The sequence below is a fragment of the Mirounga leonina genome, unplaced genomic scaffold, assembly GCF_011800145.1.
Source record: "Mirounga leonina isolate KUSES-001 unplaced genomic scaffold, KU_Mleo_1.0 Mir_53, whole genome shotgun sequence".
In the NCBI taxonomy this organism is placed as follows: Eukaryota; Metazoa; Chordata; class Mammalia; order Carnivora; family Phocidae; genus Mirounga; species Mirounga leonina.
In genome coordinates, this window is record NW_023270807.1 from 86,390,304 (window position 1) to 86,413,005 (window position 22,702).

At 43.1% G+C, this 22,702-nt stretch overlaps 1 protein-coding gene across 2 annotated transcripts in view; it reads right to left on the reverse strand.

The window, feature by feature from the left end:
- The window catches only part of SLC2A12 (solute carrier family 2 member 12), a 53,191-nt gene that overhangs the window by 28,893 nt on the left and 1,596 nt on the right, over positions 1-22,702 (reverse strand). For both annotated transcript variants that reach the window (XM_034990702.1, XM_034990703.1), the window contains exon 2: positions 4,201-5,532. In XM_034990702.1, coding sequence (XP_034846593.1) covers positions 4,201-5,532 — 1,332 coding nt within the window. The remainder of the gene's footprint in view (positions 1-4,200; positions 5,533-22,702) is intronic.

Here is a 22,702-nt window from a genome sequence, read left to right on the forward strand (position 1 = left end):
CACAGATTCCAGTTTGTCCTGGCTTGGAGTCCAGCTTGTCTTCCCCCGGCCCTGCTGACCTGCAGGGACTGCAGACAACAGCCAGATGCGGAGGCAACAGGCTTCCACAGGCTTCTTCGCCAGCTTCCCTTTGTCATGACCCTGATGAGTGACTTTCTCCTTTTCCTCTCACCGTCCCCTTCCAGACCTTTGCTTTCTCAGTGTCTTCCACAGCTGTGTGGGGTGCAACCCTTGCAAGAAATTCCTTGTCTCCTATTCCTCACAGTGGTTCTGCTTCCCTTTTCACACTGCCGGGCGCCTGGGTGGCTCAGTCGTTAAGTGTCTGCCTTCAGCTCAGGTCATGATCCCAGGGTCCTGGGATTGAGCCCCCCACTGGGCTCCCTGCTCTGCGGGAAGCCTGCTTCTCCATCTCCCACTCCCCCTGCTTGTGATCCCTCTCTCACTGTGTCTCTCTCTGTCAAATAAATAATAAATAAAATCTTCTAAAAAAAAAGAATTAAAAAAGAATTGCTCACACTGCGTTATTACCCAGGCCTTTCTATACCCAGCCTCCCTTTAATTGACTGTAATTTGTGCCTTTCACCTATCCTCAAGGGACTATTAGCTACCAGAAAAGGGTGATGAAATTTTAAAATACATCTTAGTATTTTTAAATAGTCATCATGATGAACTGAGAACCAATATTAAAGCACTGGCTACAGGGAGATTTGGGGACACCATCTATAGGCTTCTGGCACCTGACCCTGGAAGCCTCCACAACACCCAGAACTACCCAGTTGCTAAGTGGGAGAGGAACAAACTCCTACCTTATTTCAGCCACTGTTATTTTGGTGTTTGTTATGGCTGAGCTTGAATTCTAACCAAAAACACATTAAACATTACCTTAATCAAGTTCAGTTATTCAAGTAAGGGCACATCAAAACTTATCATTATCCTCCCTCTCTTATCTTATAGCTCAGCCTTATAAATGGACATGCTTGCTTACCAAGCAGAGCTTCAGAAAAAGAGAGACTGTCTCTATCTTGCATAAAATACAGAGTGGCCCATTTAATAGCCATATGTGATGGACAGTGATCCACTCTTTCCATTCATTCTTACTTCTAATGTATCTTCATGGCAGACTGCACTAAAGCAATTAACATTTATTAACAAGGCCAACACTGGACTGTCTATTCTTGTCTTGGACTAGGCATTACCACTGAATTTCAGAAGACAAGAGGTATTTTCAATTATTTGAGAAAGTCACTTGGCCTGAGATAAACTGCCACCATTTATAAAATTTGGTGAATACTCTCTCTTCACAGGCTTGTTGTGAAGGTAAAATGAAATACTCCGAAGTATGTAAAGCCTTCCTTTGACATAATAGGTATCAATAACTATTAGTCAAATCTAAAGCCCAAAGTACATTTTAAAAGAATTAGTATAGAATACTATTTAAAGAATCCTAAAAAGCAAATAACAAGCAGCCCCCAATAATTTTTTCCAAAATCAAACTAAGTTTCCTGAAAAGGGAAATTCTTGCTCTAATACAGTAATGTATCAAATGATATGCTAGTGACTGAGAATTTGCTGCATTTTTCAAAGTCACCCAAAAACAAAAGAGAGGGGTAGTGTGAGCTGGGGAAAACTCTGACCATGAATAGGTGGGTTCTGGAAGTTTAAGATCAACGTCTCTGATATAATATGCGCCATGTTGTAATCTCTGTTAACCTGAAAGTTTCTCTGACTTAAAACAAAGAAAGCATCCTTTTCTTTTTGCTAAACTTTCCTGAGATTCTTAGTTGATTCTTGATATTTCAAAAGATTGGATCAAAAAATTGATGTAAAAAATATTTTTAGTTTTATGATGAATCTATAGGAAAAAAAAAAGATGCTGGCAAAGGAAATCAATGAGGACAATACCACCCGATGTTTATCACATGAGTAAAACTGACTGTACTTATTAATATAAAAAGAAGGTTCACTTGTATCTTGCCTTTCTGGTAGACTTTAAAGAGTTTCTAAAAATAAAAGTATAAGATGCTTTCTCAAATTTCATTAGCTTTATGTATCAGAGTAAAGACATAAGTATTGTCTGGACTGCATGTTTGTGCCCTCCCTACAATTCGTATGTTGAATTCTTAATTACTAATGTGATATTTGGAGGTAGGTCATCAGGTAGAGTCCTATGATGGAATTAGTGCCCTTAGGAGAAGAGACATAATAAAACTACCTAGTTCTCTCTCTCTCTCCATCCCTCTGCCCTGTGAGGAGACACTAAGAAAGTGGTGGCCATCTACAAACCAGGAGGGAGGCCCTCACCAACAGCCAAGTCTGCCAGCACCTTGATTTTGGACTTTGCCAGGCTCTAGCCTGTGAGGAATAAATCTCTGTTGTCTAAGCCATCTGGTCTTTGGCGATTTATTATAGCAACCCAAACTGACTAAGACAAATGTCTCCCAGGTACACGCGCAAGATGATTGAATCCTGAAATAACAGTAGAAACCTGTTTCTAGGAAACTATTCCTTAGTAATATTTATCATTGTTAAGTCTTAACAGGGAGGGCCAGGGTTCAGAAACAAGTCAGAGAGATCAGAGGCTGATGGTATTAACAGTATTTACTCTAACCGCCCATGCTCAGTCACTTATAAGCAAATCTGTCTACTCCTAGTGCCAGAGGAAGGGCCAATCTTGTCATCCATAGTTTGGACTATGTGCCTAGAGGTGTCCCTGAACAACCATTTATGACTCTGCATAGCAAAGAGCAGAGTCAGTCAGATTCCTTCTCTCATTCTGGAATTTGAAAGAGTCAATATCCAGAAACTGATCTCACTTAGAAGTGGGAGTAGACGCAAGGTGAGGAAACAAAGCTGCAGTATAAGGCCATATGAGTCATGTGCAAATCCAGTTATTCATTAACTGAGATTAAGCAGGCCAAACCTGCTGGCTGCTGACCAGAAAGAAGCAGACACAGGGAATATAGCTCAGTCAATTCAGGCATAATCTCCTTGAAGACAGGGACAGTGTCTGTCTTGTTCGTTACTGTTTCCCCAACATCTAGCATAGTTCTTTGTTATTGAAAAAAAATAGCCACTTGATATGTATCACCTGAATGAATAGTTAATGACTTAGCAGTAGATCACCAGAGAAAGCCCTAAAGTGACTTTCTTTCTAGAAACACCGTCAGTTCCTGGCACCAGAAACCTAAATTTGTCCATGAAATTCCTTCTCCTTCAACATAACCTATGTCTTCTTGTGTTCCTAAGCTCCACTACTTCCTTTTATTTGAGCACATTTGTTTGGTCCTTGATCCTCGTAAATAACAACAACAAGAAAAACAAGACTTTGTGTGAGAGAGGAAGGAAGAAAGGGAGAAGGGGAGAGAGGTTTGAGAGAGAGAGAGAGAATGAGAGAGAGGTGTAGGAGTTGAGGCTGGTAGAGAGACTACACTTTACTTCCCTAAGAGAGGTTTAGACTGGGTGAGAGGCTGAAAGACAAGGAACGGCAACAAACAACCTGTTCTAGAAAACTCTAGAGGGTTTGCTCAAGATAAGTGTTTAAACTTAATCACTGGAGTAGACCAGCTATACAAAATAAGACAGCCGTGTAGCTATCTCCCTGTAAATTGTTTATATTGTATTGAATGGGAGTAACTTGACTCCCATTCTCCTGCTTAATGAGTAAAGTGCTCAGGGAGGTTACTCTGGCGATAAAACAAAGGGTACTTAAAGGAATAATCCACCCTCTTTCCCAACTCATCATTTCCTGTCCTTCATTATTACTGAATGCCTCCACTAGCGTGTCTTTAAGAAAATCTAAATGCTTGGATTTTTTCCATTTATGAAGAACTCAGGAATGATATGGAAGAAAATGTTATCCCAGTAAACTGCTTTCATAAAACAATATGTTCTCTTGGGCAATACATATCTTTCAAGGTCTGGTTTATCCCCAGTCAATCACTGTTAAATTATCCTCATGTGACAGATAATGGAAAACTAATCCTTCTGTTGAACACCAGGCCCGCACATTTCACAAAGGAGGTATGAGCCAAGCATACTTTCCACATTAGTAGATACATCAGGTGGCCAGTATTATCCCCATCTTACTTCTAGTAGTTATATGTAAAAGGTACCATAGCCATAAGATGCTCTGATGGTCAAAAGCAATATGTTAACATTCATAAGGGCAAAGAAGGAAGGAATAAAAAATAAAATACTTACTTGGTCCTAGACCAATTGAAAAAGCAGCAACATAAACAAGCAAGCTGGCTAAGGAAAGCCATTTCAAGAAAGCTGGGACGTCCGCAGGGTCTGTGACTATCTGGTATTCAGCTTGGCTCATTCCAGCATTTGGTAAGGTCGTCACCCCTCTCTTATCCACATCATTTTTTGTGGGCATTAGGGAGTTTCTGCTATGGGTAGTGATCCCCTTAAAGAGCTCTCTAAGAGTGTCATCACTGGCTGATAGGTTTCCTGGCCCATAAAACACAGACTCATCCAACGACTGGTTGATAGGGCTATGGCTTCTGCAGATATTGGTGAAGTTCATGGGGATGTTGAGATTCACGATGCCCATGGTCACCAATGAAGCTGCCATCACAGAGGAGCCAACACAGAGGAAGGTTTTGCTCCCAATGTGGTCTACAAGAAGAGTGGCAGGGATGGTGCTGATGACCTTGACAACTCCAACCCCCGTGGAGGCGAGGCTAGCTGCCTCATTGCTTTGGAAGCCAACAGACTTCAAAACAGTTGATGCATAGAATAATATGTTTGGCTGACCGGTGACTTGCACAAAAAATACCAATGTCAGGCCTATCATTATCCGAGTCCTCATGTTGTCCTTTGATCGAAACAGATCCCAAAAACTATACTGATATTCATCTTTCAGGGAAGATTTTATCCCAGTGAGTTCCTCCGTTGTATCCGAGATGGCTCTCAACCTTCTGAGAACCTTGCTAGCAGCTTCCTCGTGTCCTTTCATCACCAGAAACCGGGGACTTGGAGGAAGAAAATACATTGCAATTGCTTGCAAAACTCCCAAGGGAATAACAAGGCCAAACATATATTTCCAGCCATGGGAAACATTGGCAAACGCATAATTTGAAATGTAGGCGAAAAGTATGCCGATGACAATCATTAGCTCATTCAGGGACACAAGAAGACCTCTTCTGTGCTGTGGAGCAATCTCTGCGATGTAAACACATGTGGCAATTGAAGAGAGTGAAATGGAAACCCCTATAGCAATGCGGCCCACTATGAGAACCGCATAAGATAAACTGAGTATCAAGACTAAGCTTCCGAGTCCAAGGAGGCAGGATGACAAGATGATGGCAGCCCTTCTTCCATACCTGTCAATCAGGACCCCTCCAGTGAGGGAGGCCAGCAAGGCGCCAATGAGGAGGGAGCTCACAACCATTTCCTGCTCATGGCAGGTTAGGGCTAATAAGGTTCTTATCTGAAGAAGGGCCCCAGAGATGAGCCCAAGTTCATAACCCACCAGGAGGCCACTGACAGCAGCAGTGACAGATGACAGGAGAGTAAACATGCCGCAACCTACAGGCGGAAAGAAGAGACAGAGAGGTCAGTTCTGTGCTGTTATTTTCAAAACTTTATGTCTGAATGGAGACTTAACCTTGTATAAGTAAGTTTTTCAGAGCACTGAGTATAACCACACACTTAAATATAGTAAAATAATATATCAACAAAAATGATTAGATATAAAAGGAAATATCCTTTTCTTTCATTTTTGGGAGGTGAGGGGTGGAGATATTTAAGAAGTCACTTCCTTCTATTTGTGATGCTGATGTTTTTAGTTACTAGCAGACAGCTATGCAAGATAAGCAGATGACAGATGATGAAGACTGAACAAACAAGAACACTGTTTCGTTCCTGCTTTGGCATTGGATCAGAAATTCAGACAGCCCGGTTCCTCAGGTCCTGCTGCAGGCTGTTCTCTAAAAGCAAACCTTTGAGGCAGAGTAGAGAGGATAGGAGCCTCAGGAAGTGCTAGAGGCTTCAGTTGTGTAACATGGGAGAAAATGAAGCACAGCCTCCAGGAAACCTGCCCTCATGTCTCCTTGGCCACATCCGGCCACAGTTGGCTCTTGCTGAAACAAAAGAGGGTACTGGGTGTGTGTGTGTGTGTGTGTGTGTGTGTGTGTGTGTGTGTCAAAGTTAAGATTGTACCAGAAAGAAGGAAGAAAGAAATGGATGCAGGGGAGGGAACCAACAACATCCATTACTTGCTCTGAGTAAGGAGGCAAGGGAATGGAACTTGGGGGGAAGAAGAACAAAAGGGACTTGATACTGTTTTACTATTTTAATGTTAAAAACTGAGGGAAAAGAGCAAAATGTTAGCAGTCATTAATTTTCAGAAGTAGGTATGTGGATGCTTATTATATATTTGTAACTTGTCAAAAATAGAAACAAAACAAAACAAAAACTAACCAAGGGAAGAGCACTGCAGGCACAGGAAACAACAGTTTGTAAGGCGTGACACAGGAAAGCATGTTTTTGGAACTGTTGGGCAGCCAGTACCTCATATGTGGGGCACAGCAGCTTGGAGAGGTAAATAGGATCCACTAAATTTGGATAGGGACAGAGGGGACACTTCAAACAGGGTCCTGCAAGTCACAGTGATAACTTTTTATGGTTTTCCAAGTATAAAGGGGCAATGCACACTGAATGGTATGGGGGCACTGATGCCAAGTTTCTTGCTGTTGGGTGCAGACTGGTTCTTCCAGGAGCAAGACTGATAACAGAAAGGAGTGTGTTGCCTTAGAGTTAAAAAGAGATGATGGTAGCTTAGACTTGGATGTTCAGAGTAGACCTTGAGACAAGTAGACAGATTCAAGGGAATTTGGAGGTAAAAATGACTACACTTGTTCATGAATTGGAGTTAGAAGGTAAAGAGGTGGGTTGGAACCCAAGAGGGCCCCATGATTTGAGCCATTGGTTGGGTGATTTTACAATGTTCAATACCCTGCATATAGGCCTATATATTGTTCAAGGCAATATACTGACTGAAGGAAGACTGAGAAGAGAACTGGTTATGACTGGGGGTAAAAGGAGGAGTGGAAATCAGATGTTCTGTTTTAGATTTACTGAAATGTTTTAATTGTTTTATCTATAAGACCTTCAGTTAAAAATGTCAATTCAGACTAATATACAGATTTGGAGCTTAGGAGTTAAGTCAAGGCTGGAGATTTGTATTTGGGATTCAGCAGCAGGTATCTGGGATTTAAAATCATGGGAATGAATGGGATCACTTAGGCAGATAAACAGAGGAGCAGGAGAAGCAGGAATAGGACTGGGACCTAGGGAATGACAACATTTAGAAGAGGAGACAACAGTAAGGGAGATGGAGAAGAAAAGAACTGAGATGTGTATAAAATGGACTAGAAATGTGTGTGGGCACACATTTATCACAGGCTGAGCGAGGGCCATCTAACCCTGCCATTTCAGGGGGTTAAAAAGTGCTGTTCAGCTCTAGGAAAAGAAGCAGGTCAAATAAAGTTGGTCTGAATCTCTTCCCATCAGAAATATCCAAGGCATTTTACATCTCCAGGATCCTGAGACATAGGTGACTTCAAAAAATAAATCTAAAAAGACTGAATATTTAAATGGAGAAACAAATAAAAATGCAAGAATCCACGATAATATAAAATTAATTTATGAGCATGTGGACACAAACCATTAAATTGAAATTAAATCAGTAATTTATCTAGCTAATCAGAAAACAAATATTTAGTACCAGTACATGGCAGACTTTTTCCTAGGTACTGGGAGGCATATCTGTAGCGTTGAAAGAAACCACGTGTAGCTACATAGTTGCCCCCCAAGAAACTTAACATTCTAGTAATATCTCTATTATCTATCATTTATTACGTACTGCTTTAATTTTTACTTGCAAAATGACTTTACTCTCTTAGAGGTTCGTTCATGTCTTAAACTTCCACATATTTTCCCTCATTGAGATCTTAAAATCCTCATATTTCACACACACATACACACACACACACCCCAAATGTGGTAGAGCAACATATTTCTCTACCACAAGGAGAATCAAGTCAAATTCTTACATTTGGATAAGAATACTGTATTACTTCGTATCTCTGTCGTTATTCATTTTATCTATGTTTGACATATTGATTAGCTTCTGTGCTTTGGCAATTGGTCTCTGATATTCAGATTAAAGAAATGAGTGACATTGGAGAATGAAACACTTATAAGGCAGATTGAGAGAGGCACCCCAGGAGGAGATTTAGAAGGGATACTGGGCAGCATGGGGATACTGAGGTAAGGACATGGCGTAACAGATGTCGGAACTCCTTGAGTAGCAGAAGATTGTCCTTGCCACCTTGCCCTTCTCCTTCCCTTTCCTAGTGTTCCCCCTTTATTAGGTGGGAAATAGGCCTTCCCTACCAAAAGAAAGACCCCTTGAGATACAAGAGTCCCTTCCTTTGATGCTCTATCATCCTACTTCAGACTTAGTCTGAGGTGGTGAGTTAAGGAAGAGTGGGTGTGATGGGTGGGGCAAGTCACAAAGCCTGCTTCTTATATTGGGGGGGGGGGTGGTAAATGCTCCTGACAGGAGAGGGATCCAGTTCCTTTGTCCATTTTCTGGACTTAGCATCATATGCCTTGTTCTTTCTGTCAGTGATCACGGGACATGGACAAATTGGGCTGTGTGCAAAGGTTATGGAAACCATCCTAGTTTGTCAATGTCCCTCTGGAGACCCAGCAGCTAAGAGTATAATTCTTCAGAGATATAATAGAATTATGTCCTTATGAATTACTAAAAATTATTTGTATAAAATTACAAATTCTAAAATAATTTTATATATCAAATTATCTATCTATCATCTATCTATCTATCTATCTATCTATCTATCTATCTATCTATCTATCTATCATCTATCTAGGGGGTTGGCCTTTAAAAGCTTAAAAAGGTGCACTAAGACATTCTATGACCCTATTCCCACATGGGGGGCCTACCAACATGGGTTATATGCCACAGAATTAGGCTAAGGTCTTAACCATCTGTATCTTATTTGAGGGGTTTAATTTCCCTGTGATGTGCTTTAAGGGATACTGATCAAAACAAATTTCACTCATCTTGGTACTGCTACTTTTTACTGCTGACGTTCCTATACAGTCTTCACGATGCGCATTTGGGATTTTGAATCCAGCAGCCTGTGGAAGGTTAGTTCCTAATGCTCCTGGGATTGTGGCCCTGTGACACCGTGGGACTTCTACCACCGGACAATTTCCGGGGGCAATTTTATCATATAAAAACGATGAAGAGAGGGCGCCTGGGTGGCTCAGTCGTTAAGCGTCTGCCTTCGGCTCAGGTCATGATCCCAGGGTCCTGAGATCGAGCCCCGCATCGGGCTCCCTGCTCAGCGGGAAGCCTGCTTCTCCCTCTCCCACTCCCCCTGCTTGTGTTCCTGCTCTCACTATCTCTCTCTCTCTGTCAAATACATAAATAAAATCTTAAAAAAAAAAAAAATGAAGAGAGACATAAAAAGTGGGCTTTTTTTCTGTCTACTTTTTTGGTTGATGATGAAAAAAGCAAGGCATTATCCTATGGGTGCCAGAAAGGAGATCTAACATTTCCAAGAAATCTGGCCACGAACAGGAGGAAAGAGCGAGTGGCAGGAAGGTGGGGTTTATGTTTGCCTGAACACAGATGGCAGAGTTTGGGCAGCTCACTGGACCCAGAAGAAGCAGCCTGAGCTAAAGGAGAGGGTAGGATGAGGAATTACAATGAATGCCTTTTCAAAGAACATCCAGCCCTGAAGTCAAACACTTTGCACTTCACTTTCTTGGTGAAATTTAGCATTTCCATCCATTTTGCTCATGGCCTTGCCTCACAGCGGCCCTTCCTTCACATTCTTTCTCCCCAAAAGGGCCACGGAGTCGTCTCAGCCTTTTGCAGACATCACAGAAACCACTTGCAACTGGTACCGCAGGCCCTTTGGCTCATGCCTCCCTCTGTCTTGCTGCTTTGCTAGAAGACCAGCAGTGTTCCTTTTGGTGCAATGCTGATTCCATAGCAAGGTAAGAAAGTAAAACTGCTCATGGGAGATGCAATCGCAAGCAAGGGGCTTCACGTGAACACCCTGAGACCCACACAGAGGACACAGAGGGCAGGAGCCTCCGCAGGCTCGGCCAGGCCACAATGGCTGCATTGTCTGTCACTCGTGGTGACTCACAAGAAGCCACGCCGTAACTGGCTCGCACATGAGACACTCAGTTTTCCATAATATTTGAGTTTCTGCCAGCTCTCTGCTTTCCTTTCTTCCCCATATGCCTACTACAGCCTACGTACCTAATGGACACACAGTGAGCACTTGCCCGCTCACTAAATCCTACAACACACAGCGGAACGTGCGCACGCAGGTCCTTCTGGCTGGCAGCCAGGGGGCTAGACAGCTTGGCCCGTGCGAATGCCTCAGGAATTGAGAAGCCCCCCTACTTCATGTTTTGCTCAAGAAAAACTTGCAGTGGCCCCCAAATGGCCTTGCAGGTGTGGCTTCCCCCTTTCTCCACTCCTCCTCCCTGAGTATCTTTCATCCCAACTCATCTTCCGAGAGTCATCTCATGCGCCACCTCCCCCAGGACGGCCACCCTGCTCTGCCTTACTCTGCAGCCTCACCCTTAACCCCTCGGTGCTCCTCCTGCCCAAAGAATGTGTTTCTAGGGCACCTGTCATCTTTCACGGTGCTCATTTATTTATCCATTTGTCTTCTCCTGTTAAACCAGAAGTCCTTAAAGCCAAGAACTTGGCTTTCTTTATATCTGTATTCTCATCTCTGGTCTTTGACACAAGGTAAATACTCAATGAATGTTTGCCGAGTGACTGAATAAAAGAATGAATGATAACAGCCCTCCAGAATACGGATCTTGGTCCCCTGCTCCCCAAGGTTCTGTCAGTAGACGAAAATGAATGCATCGTATTATGGAACGGTCCCCCATACAACTTTATATTTACGTAAATGCTTAGCATTTGAGCAGCACAGCATTAGCGTTTCTATAAAGCTTTCAGCACTATTATTAGCTTGTTAATAGAGCACCACTGTAGAGACCACAAATTGTTTCATTATCACTTGTATATTTATACTTTATGAAATGGCAGCCCCGTGCACAGACTTATTCTCTAGACGTTCAGACTCTGTGTAGCAGCCCCATCGGGGACTCTGGTTTGCAGGCCCCACAGGAGGCTCCAGGCACCAGCTCTTCAGCAGCCCATCCCCACCACTTGCTGTTTCTGGAAAATGCCATGCACCGTCCCAGACTTGTGCTTCTCTTCAAGCTGTTCCCCCTCACGGCATGTCTCTCCCCGAAATTCAGAGCCTAGGGAAATCTGAGTCATCTCTGAAGATATAGTTTGAATCTCCCCTTCTCTACAAAACCTTTCCAGACGACCTCTCTTTGGTTAGCACTGATCTCTCTTCTCCCCCTTGCCTTGCCTTCCGTGGCCTCACAGCACCCTGGATTATATTTAGTTATGCCAGTCACCTGCCTTAGATCGGGAGCTCTTTGAGAGTAGAAGTGTCACCATCAAGGGACCCACACAGGGCCTGACGCGAGAGCTCAGTAGACTACTGGATGTCACGTGAAGGAGGAGTACTGGCTCAGCCAGAGAGCTCCCCCAGGCCCATGAGAGTTGAGGGGTGCTGTCCCACCAGCTGCCAAGGGTCCCAGATGCTGCCTCTTGGCCCTAGACCACGTGTGAGGCCCCCTGCGGTGGTAAATACTGGGCACCAGCCTTCATCTAACCACTCTCCCCCTCCTCGGTCCCCTAATCCTCTTTAGCATACAATGAAACTCAGCCCGGTGGAAAATTTGGCCTCCCTCTACACCTGCTAGCGTTTGACCTTTCTAAAACAAAAGGATAGGAACTTTGTTTTCTTTTTCATTTTTCAAATCTCAGGTTTGATTCAGTAGTACTTGTATGGATACACGTTCCTGAAACCAATCTTCTCTGACTTCCGGGGGCTGGGCAGGTACACAGAGGGAACATCGCTTACACGGGTTTATTCACCCTTCGCTGGTGCTTGCTCTGTTAACTCTCTTCTTCTGCTGATGACATTTGGACTTTCCTTCTTTTCTTTCTTTCCTTCCACTCATTTGTCTTTCCTTCCTCCCCTCTTTCCCTCCTTCAGTGTGGGACTTTCACCAGGATGAATCTGGGCGCTTGCTTCTTCCAAATTCCGCTGCTACTACTTGACTTCTACTGAGAAAAGACTTCTAGTGTTTGGGGTTTTCCCCCTATTTGTTTAGTAATAATTATTTATGTGTTTGCTATATATATATATATATTCATCTCATTTCCTATCTGTCTTCTTGTCCTTTCTATGTGCACCTAGAATAGCGTCTCCCATTTATCCTCCATGTCACAGATTTCAGATCATAATTCTGCGCCTGTGGCTTTCGCGTCCTCACATTCATTACCGTTTCACACAGGTCTGTCTGCACCTCCGTCCTCGGCCCCGTCTTCACCTCGATTTATTCCCACTCTCAGATGTCGTCCCTGTCTCTTTTTTCAGAGTCCACTTTTACAAAAATTACAGAGAACAGAAATCAGATGCTTTCCAAAACTGATGTATGTTCCCTTAAAAAAGAAATCTTAAAATGCAGCCCTTGCCTTTGTTTTTAAAATGGCCTTGCCAATGGCCAGATTTGCTGCCTTCTCTTTTCCCAGCCCCCAGATCAGTTATGATATTTTTGACTGTAAGAAACCAAAACCTAAAAAACAAGGGTTTAAAATATTGTGGCATTTACTGTTTAATTAGTGAGAAGACCAAGTTGAGTTTGGTATCTCCAAGGATTCACACTCTATCCATCCTTCTGTTCCTGCCTCCTCAGAGGGTTGGCTTTTGTCCCTGATTTGTCATCATATGTGCAAGGTGGCTGCCGCAGCTCCAGGCATAAAATTCCCTCACAACCAAATTCAAAGGCAGGTGACAACAGAAGAAGGCTTGGGGCAGGCCTTTTTCCTTTTATCGGTGAGGGAACCTTCCAGAAGCACCGTGGAAGATGATGGGTTTCAGGATATGCTACCCCTAAAACGTGATACTTTGGCTAATTGAGTATTTTAATCTGAAGGAGTTTGAGAAAATGGCAGAAGCAGGAGGGTCCCTCTGACCTTCCCCCTGCCCTTCTTCCCTGAAGCAGGTAACAAACCGTCACATGAGAGATGCCTTCCCTACACCCAGAGGAAGGGAGCAGTCTTATCTCTGAAGACACAGAGAGGCCACGAAGGATCCAAACACACAGGCCTTGCCTCATACAGCTTGACCTGCCATATTACTCCATGGCTGTCCACTCTTCATCAAACCGAGCTTACAACCACTCAGGCTTAGCCATTTCTTATAGTCTTTATTTCCTGGCGAAGGCTCCCGTGTCATGTAGAACCTACATTAAATACGTTTGGATGCTTTTCTCCTCTAATCTGTCTTTGCCAGTTTAATTTTCAGACCCAGCTGAAGACTCACCCTAACGTCTCATTGGCCAGAACCAGTGGGTTCCATGGTCCATCTTGGCAAGAGTGACTGAGACGTGAGTGTCGAATATTTTAGTTCTGCAGAAAATGAGGAGGGAGTTAGCGTAGCTGTTGGGTTTTCAGTGTCTGACACACCTCATGCTAGCCACCGGTTGCAGTTGGGAATCCCTTGTAGCTAGGCTGGGGGGAGCAGCTGATGAGGCAGAGGAAGGCCAGCTGAGGACAAAGCACAAGCTGACACCCCACAATCACCTCCCCCAGGTGGGATCTGGGTGACACTCCTCAGGCACTCCTGGCTGCCCTAAAACTAAGAGAAGGAAAAAAACAAAACAAAAACCAAATGGTTAACTAATAGAGATCACAGTCCAAAAAGACAAGAGCCTCTATCAGTTTACAAAATGTCTTAGTGATTTAGAAGAAAAATGCGTTCTTATCAATAACCTAAATTCCAGAAGGAAACTCCCAACTATCTTCATGTTAATGCTTTACGAGAGGGAAAAATAATCTTGACAATGGCAAGGCCTCCAGTGTCTTGTCCTCTTCAGCATACAAAAGTTCTTTAGAAAACCTCCCTTTTCTTTGCATCCCCCAACACCCAAGTATATAATCGGTCACCCCTCACAAACCCGGTGCAGCCCCTCTTTCTGCCCACGGGTCCTGTCCCTGTGCTTTAATAAAACCACCTTTTTGCACCAAAGATGTCTCAAGAATTCTTTCTTGGCTGTTGGCTCCGGACCTCACCAACATTCAAAACTGCATTACAGCTGCTGGCCAAATTTCTGATGTCTGGAAGTTATTTTTCTGGTGTGACTTCATTGGACGAAGGAAGGAATTTTTTTTGCTTCCATTTTTTGGTCCCCTGACTGGGAATAAGAGATATCATTCCTGCATGATTTAAAGGGGCCCGTAGTTCTTTGCTTGTCAAAACCAGTACCTGCCAAACTAAAACTTCTGGAAGGCACCATTCCAGTGGCTCATCTGGGCTTTGTCCTTTCTTAATACTGATTTCATGTTCCGGAATGCAACGAGCCGCTGTCTTTCCTACCTGCCCAGAGTTGCTGACATCCTGGAAATTGTAGCCCCTGAGAGAGAAAGAGAAATAACGGTAACAGGATGGCGGGGAAGATCTGACTGTGGAGCAAAACTGTGACCCTCTGCCAGTGCAGCTCCAGGGGCCTGTGGGGATGACTTCCCTTTAGCCGGCTCCTGAAAATTCTCTCAATTAGGGATGTCCCGTGGGAGTTTGTGCAAAGCTAAAATTTCACTGCCTTTTATGCATTAGGTCTATGTTTGCATCTTATTTAGGGTTAAATCCTAACGCACTGATGAATATATCTGGCTTTCATGCTTTTGTGATTTTGCATCTCTTTGCATGTTTTTATGGATATTTTAAATAGACAGTTAAGGAGGGCGGGCAGTGAATGTGCAGAACAAACCAGCAGCCCTCTCACCTAGAGATCTCTGAGGTTTCCTGGATGGGGCTCTCAATGTGTGCAAGCTGTGGTGAGCTATGGACATTTGAGAATTAACAAGACCTTTAAAAAGGATCCTCATCCCATCAATGATTAGTGAATGTTGGAAAAAAATAGTAACATATTTGTACTTCAAGCTTTCAAACGTATGCAGACGTGATGAAAACATTTTTAAAAAATTCAAAGTGCCGGGCGCCTGGGTGGCTCAGTCGTTAAGCGTCTGCCTTCGGCTCAGGTCACTGTCCCAGGGTCTTGGGATCGAGCCCCGCATTGGGCTCCCTGCTCGGCAGGAAGCCCGCTTCTCCCTCTCCCACTCCCCCTGCTTGTGTTCCTGCTCTTGCTGTCTCTCTCTGTCAAATAAATAAAATCTTTAAAAAAAAAATTCAAAGTGCCAGTGATTGCACAGTAGGTTTCCGTCAGCCTATATTTTCCAATCAAAATATAAAACTTCGAAGACTATGATGTGAGGATTTAAAGTTGTTGAAGGAATTGCTAAAGGAGTCTACATACTTGAAAATGACTGTGAATCATCTGTAGTGCATTTATAATTTTTAAATTAGGGAAATACAATGGGAAGAAACAAGTAATATTGCAAAGCCTGTGGATGCAAAACTCTTAGGAAGGGCACTTTATTTACTAAACATAAATACCTGGATGGTCCCCTGGGTGTTAAGGGAGAGGTGCATGGAGCATGTTGATAATATACAGGTGGACTATGGGAAAGAGAGAGAAGAAAAAAAGCCAAGATGTTTCATATAATACAAAGGACAAATTTTGATGCGTGTGTGTGTGAGAGAGAGAGAGAGACAGACAGATAGAAACAGAGAGACATAGAGAGCAAGAGAAAGAGAGTTCAAGAAAGAATGGCTAAGGGGCACCTGGGTGGCTCAGTTGTTAAGCGTCTGCCTTTGTCTCATGTCATGGTCCCAGGGTCCTGGGATCGAGCCCCGCGTCGGGCTCCCTGCTCGGCGGGAAGCCTGCTCCTCTCTCTCCCACTCCCCCTGCTTGTGTTCCCTCTCTCGCTGTGTCTCTCTCTGTCAAATAAATGAATAAAATCTTTAAAAAAAAAAAAAAAGAAAGAAAGAAAGAAAGAAAGAATGGCTAAGAATGCCCAGAAAGAGGAGAAATGGAAGAAAAGGTCCAGATACGTTGTCAAGTTGTGGGGGAGGGGTGGGGCTGGGGCTGGGGAGCCACATAAGGAAACAACAGGGCCACAGCCTATGGGTTTTATATAAATTGATTTACAAGAAATTCCCTCTGGTGGATTTGACAGGAGCCTTTAAGAATGGGCCCATCGGATATTTAATTGCCCAATAGCTCTCTTCCAATCATAGTAATGATCCACAAACAGCTTGTATGAATGGGATTTGAGAATGGGAAGGAAAAAGGGCCGTGATCCACACATGGATTGGAGCATGAATAAGAGAAAAGACTAGTTGCACGAGGTGAAAGTTAACAATCAGTGGAGACAAGAAGTTGGCGCAAAAAGTGATCAGAAGAACCACAAGACTCCTAAGGGACACAGTGTGTGTTTAAGGATGGGCAGAAATGGGCAGAGAGCAAGGAGGCATGTGGATTTAACCTTATAGGGGCTGGAGCTCTGTTTATTGAAATATTAAAAGAATGGTGACCCCAGGAAGCTGCAGGATTTCAACATGCAGGTGAGGCTCTCTAAGGCTCCCTAATTCTGTCCCCACTGTGATCACTTGCAGAGACTGGCTTGGTTTCTCTAAACTGATATGGTCTCTTCCTAAGAATTCTCCCTCTCATGGTACTTAGCACAAAGGTTTCCTGATATGGTCCCTGCTTACATCTTCAGATTCCTTTGCCATCCTCTGGTCCCTGGATGAACTCTGTTCTCTCGTCATACAGAAATATCGGTAGATCCCTGAATGCGCCATTCTCAAAACTGGCACACAAGCTATTTTCTCTGCTTATAATGCTCTCTGTAAACACATTGACCTCAGTTATACCTTCTTGACTCAGCTTCGCTCGACTATCTCCCAGAATCCATTAAAAGCTGGTGGAAGTGCCCCCTGGGCCCTAGCAGAGCATCATTCATCCGGCTACCTTCTCCATCGTGGGTTCCCTGATCTCTTGTCCTTCTCCACCAGTTGGTAATAAGCGTCTGCATCACAGGGATGTCTCTTATTCACCACTGGACCCAGGGTCCAGTCTTAGTAGAGTCAACATTGGCTAAACGATCATCTTGTAATTACTTAGATTCTTATCTTTCTGATGAGTTGGTAAAATCTGTAGCCATGGATAATGTCTTATGTCTTTTTTCACTCTGAAGCATCCAGCTCAATAAGTATTACTGAAGTAAAATGTTCTTTAGTTTAGCTGAACAAACACTTAATTCATTTACGCATTTAACAATGAAGCATGTACCATGCACCGGCACTATGTGTTGGGTGACAGGTTCATCTGCATAAACAGTGCGGGTGGTCACTGTGAGCACTGCGTTGAGAGATTTCCTGGCTTACATCTGGATTTGATGGCTCAAGACGGTGGTTACTTGTCCCACATGCATGTGATCCCTGATGGAAATACAGAGGAAAGGTGGAGTTCCTACTTCTTATGAGCTGCCCAGTATTTCTTGCACACGGTACTCGCAGTCAGCTCAGAACTCTGATAGGTACCAGAATATATATTTTATCCAGAAACGTATAACCTGATAGCCAAAGACATGTTGCATAGAAAATTAGGGAAATAGCTAAAATAAAAAGCAATAAAGTTCTGAAACTAGTGAAGCAGGGACCCCAAATCCCAGATCAGATCACAGAACAGAGCAGGAAGTAGAGACATCAGTGCTGGATGGTATTATCGGTCAAGTGGGCAAGACCCTGGATTGGATCTTAGGATACTGAGACTCTGCCCCACATTACCCATGCTTCCTGGAGCACGTCCCTTCGCTTCTCTCTAGGAAGTGCCTGGGCTGAATGGTGAAGGTACGGTCAGGAATCAGAGTGCCTGATCAGTTACCAGCCAGCTTGTGACATGTCTCTGAACCTTTCTGTTCCTCTGTGTCCTCATTCCCAAGATATAGATAATAACATTACCTACTTCATAAAGTTGCTACAAAAATCCATGAGATAGAAAACTGCGCTGGGCATGGTAAAGTTTGCTGTTATTCTCTTAGCCTCAGTTTGCTTATCTGTGAACTGGACATAATATTACTTCATTGGGTTGTTTTAAAGATAAGAAGGGATAATAGTAATAGAAGCATTTGACCCACAATAATCATTCAACAAAGATTTGTTTAGTCTGAATCGGTGAGGTAAAATCCCCATAACAAGAAAGTAAAACTTTGAAACAGTCTCCCTTCCTGATAGCGCAGGAAGTAAAACGATACCTTGTTTCCAGCATAACAATTACGCCTTTTCATAAATTCTTGAATTCCTTTGTTTTGGGCAGTACCTACATAATTGGGTTTACATCATGAAAAATTCTTCCTGTAATTTTGCCTTGGGATTTCAACAATTTCGTTTCCCAATGGAATTGAAACATTTCATTAGCTTGGGAATGCTCTCTCACCTTACAAACTGATCTTAATCACAACTTTTCTCCCTGTAGAAGTCTTGCACACCTGAGGCTGAGATGCCATTTCGGGCTGGTTTCTAACTTAGCATTGCACATTGCTACCAACTGTGCAGGAACACAACGTTTTGGAGTCAATAACATGGATGTAACCAACAGCCCTCAGAGCCTCACTATGCCCGGCAGACCTGAGTCATGAGTGTTCCTGAGAAACAATTACTTCCAACGAAAGCACCAGGTAGCAGCTTAAAGGTGAATTACACTTGATTTACTCAAAGAAAAAAATACTCCTCTAAGTCAAACAAAGGACTGCATTTTTCTCCCCGATACTTTGGCAGAACAGTATAAAGTGAGTAATTGTTCAAAAAAGAATAAAAGCTACTAAAAATAAAATGATGTGATCATTTATTCTAGTCTTATTATTACTTCTACCTAAATTGTATAGAAAAATTAGTATATCACTGAGGCAGAGCCATTTAGCAAATGCATAAATGACTCTGCTGTGACATAGGAAGTAAAATGATACCAATGAGCCAAAGCAAACTAAACTTAAATTTCAAAGAACGCTATGAATTTATGATTTACTACAAAGATTATATATTTGACTCAAAGTTTCGGCTGGGAAATATCTGGGGCAATTCCAAGTCTTTTGCCTTTAACAGCGATCGGGTACTTTCTGAAGGAAGATGGATTAGAAATTATCCTTATTTGGTATTTGGTCAAACAGCCCCTTGGGAAGAAGCCCATTCCAACTTTCCCCCTTACTCACCACCATAACTCAGTGTCTTTTTACATGGCTTTCATCCCCTATTTTATTCAATAACTCATCTTTTTGGGGATAACTGTGCATGAGAAAAATTGAACTAGGGAGCCCCAACTCTGCTCCATTTAAGAATCACAGACAGGGGCGCCTGGGTGGCTCAGTTGTTAAGCGTCTGCCTTCGGCTCAGGTCATGGTCCCAGGGTCCTGGGATCGAGCCCTGCATCGGGCTCCCTGCTCGGTGGGAAGCCTGCTTCTCCCTCTCCCATTCCCCCTGCTTGTGTTCCCTCTCTCGCTGTGTCTCTCTCTGTCAAATAAATAAACAAAATCTTAAAAAAAAAAAAAAAAAAAGAATCACAGACAACCAGTGCTCACTCACACAATCTGAGTAAATAATTGTTTCAACGCTTAGAGGCACAAGCTAAGTGCGCACTAATGGAGGGCCACTGGGAGCTCTCAGAACATCTCACACCCTTAGGCTAAATATTACTTAGGTTCCTACTATTGAGAAAATGCTACCTATAAAACCATATTCAAGAACTAACTATTCTTGAATGAACAATAGATTCCCACATATCTACAGCAATTAAAAACAGCATTTTAAAATTGGCCGAATCACCTTTCATTTATACATGTAAATCACAGTTTCCTTAGGTGGCTCCAGGGTGGATTCATTGTATTTTGAGGGTGTTTGTTTGTTTGTTTTACAAGCTAATATGAGATCCAGCCCACTAAAAAGTATCTTGTTGAAAATTCACAAACAATGTAAGTGAAGGGCTACCACCAGGCCTGTTCCTGGGATCTCTGAGACCTCCACTCCTGCTAGCAGTCTTACCAGACAGAAAGATGACGTTAAAAATATTTAATGACCGGGAAAGGGGCACTGACCGATTCGAATACACGTGAGCTGTGAAACCAGCTCAGCCCACTAGTGCCTGCTGACTAATTCCATCCTCCCCAGGTCAGCCTCATTGCATGAAGCCCCCGTCGGTGTCTGCCAGGCCTTGCCACTGGAAGACTCCCACCAATGCCTCTCTGCTGCTACGGGGGCTGCCGGCAGCCAGTCTGTGGCAAGTGGCAACCTCTCTGCCCTCTCTAGGTCACCGTGATCTCCAAGGGAAGCAAGAGCCCTGGCTGCCCGAGCCAGACACCCCCCAGAGTTTGTGTTGAAACAGGTGCTGCCATGTTTGTTTAGGGCCTTCTCTCTTTCCAGATCTCGGAGGAGCCACTTGCTGGAGCCTCACAGTCACAAAAAGCCTCAAATTTAGACTTTGGTGTGATTTCCAAGTGACGTGAAATGCACAATCATAGAGATAAGCTGACTGAAGTGAAGAGAGGTGGTTACCTTTAAATCTAGTCTTATTTCCAGACAAGAGTCTACAGCCCCTCACAGATTCACATGTCTATAAATCCCGTCACTCCCATGGCAATATCAAGCTGCATACCATCACTTTTTGCTGTTATCAGCCATTAATTTATTAAATATGTGTGTTTTTAAAACACAATCAAACACAGTCACTCTTTGATATATGGAAAGCCTGGAGAAATGGTAATGGCTAAGGCCCTGGGTCTTCCCAAAATGACTGGTTCGTTGTTAGAACTGTTCCTCTCACAACCAAGGCTCTGTTATGAGGTCAGGCTGGTTGGCCTGACTTACTTTTCTCTGGGGATAAGCTTGCTTCTAAAAGTCTCCTCAGCTCTCTGACAAGGCCTACCCTGGGACTCCAAGACTCAGTAAGAGCATAGTAAAAATGCCCTGACCTCAGTAACACGGCCTGCATAAGCAGAGGAGTGATGGACTTGTGGTTTGCTATTGCGGCCCCACCCGGGCAGGAGTCTGCTCAGGGATTCAAGGGATAGGAATGGAGCAGGGAGACACCTGCCTCAGGTTTTTCCTTTTTCTACCTCCCCTCTTCTCCCTAGAGAGGTGCCATGATGACTTCTCTTACATATTGATCACGTCTTCAGCTTTTCCTTTGTCAAAAGGAGTTTCACAGATTTAAACAAGTTTGAGAACTGCCTTTGGCTACTCATCTGGTTAGCCCAAGAGTGCATTTCTTAAGTCTCAGGCTGTGGCATCTTGGATTGAGAAGGGTCTTGGCGGGGATGAAGCCCAGTCTTCCCAACTGGGTCAGTGAGTTCAGTTCTAGTGACCTGGGTTCCAGTACATTCGGCAGCGGGATCTGCTGTGCTGAGAACCTGCATTCATACAATGAATACTATTCTTGGTTTCGGAACGTTTGGGTGGGTGCTGGTAGGGTAGAGGGGGCCTTAAGGAAACCCTCCCCTTAGCCAGTCATCTGAAACATGAAATTAGAAGAGCCTAGGAGACCCATCTCCTGAGATAGAGGAGGAGGCATCCAGCCTCCCAGGCCAGAGACACCACGGTCAGTTTTGCACCAGCATTGAGTGAACTTGGGCCAACCACACATCTCTCCCTTGTGTGAGATGTTCTAGCGGCGTACTTTTCTAATATCACCTACACCGTGGTCGGCTCTAGGCACCTGGATTGAGCTCAACCCTGCCTAGGAGATCAATTATAATATGTCTGTGAACACTAAAAAATTTACTGAAAATATATACACTTTGAATCATAGCTTCTTGAAAATGAATTTAAGTTCATTAGCTTCTAGTCATTGGAACAAAGCATTCTCTCCAGCTGAAGAAGGGATGGCCGAGCAAGATCTGCCAGCACTTTCTATTGTGCATAAAAGTATTTGAGGGTGCAATCATGGAGTTTAGGAATTTTTGTTTTGATTTGGTTTTCAGTATCTCGAATGGTTTAATTATCTTCCCCTGGGTTGTATGACTTGTTCCTCTTTGTGCTTTAATTTTCCCATCTAGGAATATAGAAAAACTTGTGTCTTCAAATGTAGGAATAGAATGATAATTATTGAGCATATTTAAATACTCTGAATTTCCTGGATGAAACTATGAAAGTTTAAAATACAAAGAAGTCAAAAGAAGTATTTGACAAGCATTATTTCATTAAGCCTCAACATCTTTATAAAACAGACTAAAGTATAATCCCAAAACAAAGAGCGAGCTTGCACTATGCATTTGGTAGATATATATATAATTGCCTTTGGGTACCAAGAGATGTCTCAGAAAATTTAGGAAAATTTACACAAGTAATGTTAAAATGTTTATATTCATCTAAATGTAAACTATAGCACAGATCAAAGTTTTATTCACTTAGGATTTTAGGGAAAATTTCGGCTTCCTTTTGTATATAATAAAGGTTCATTTAGAATTAAATTTAAAAAATAACTTACAGTATTTATCCATTTGTCATTTCTTCAGAACACAAACAGTTGCACTTTAAACTGCATTTTGTGCGTATATTCAATCTTTCCAAACACAGTACTTGTGACCTTACTTCAGGATAATTGTGCACTTGCACAATTTAACCTATTAAGAGTACACCATGCTTTCAAAGCT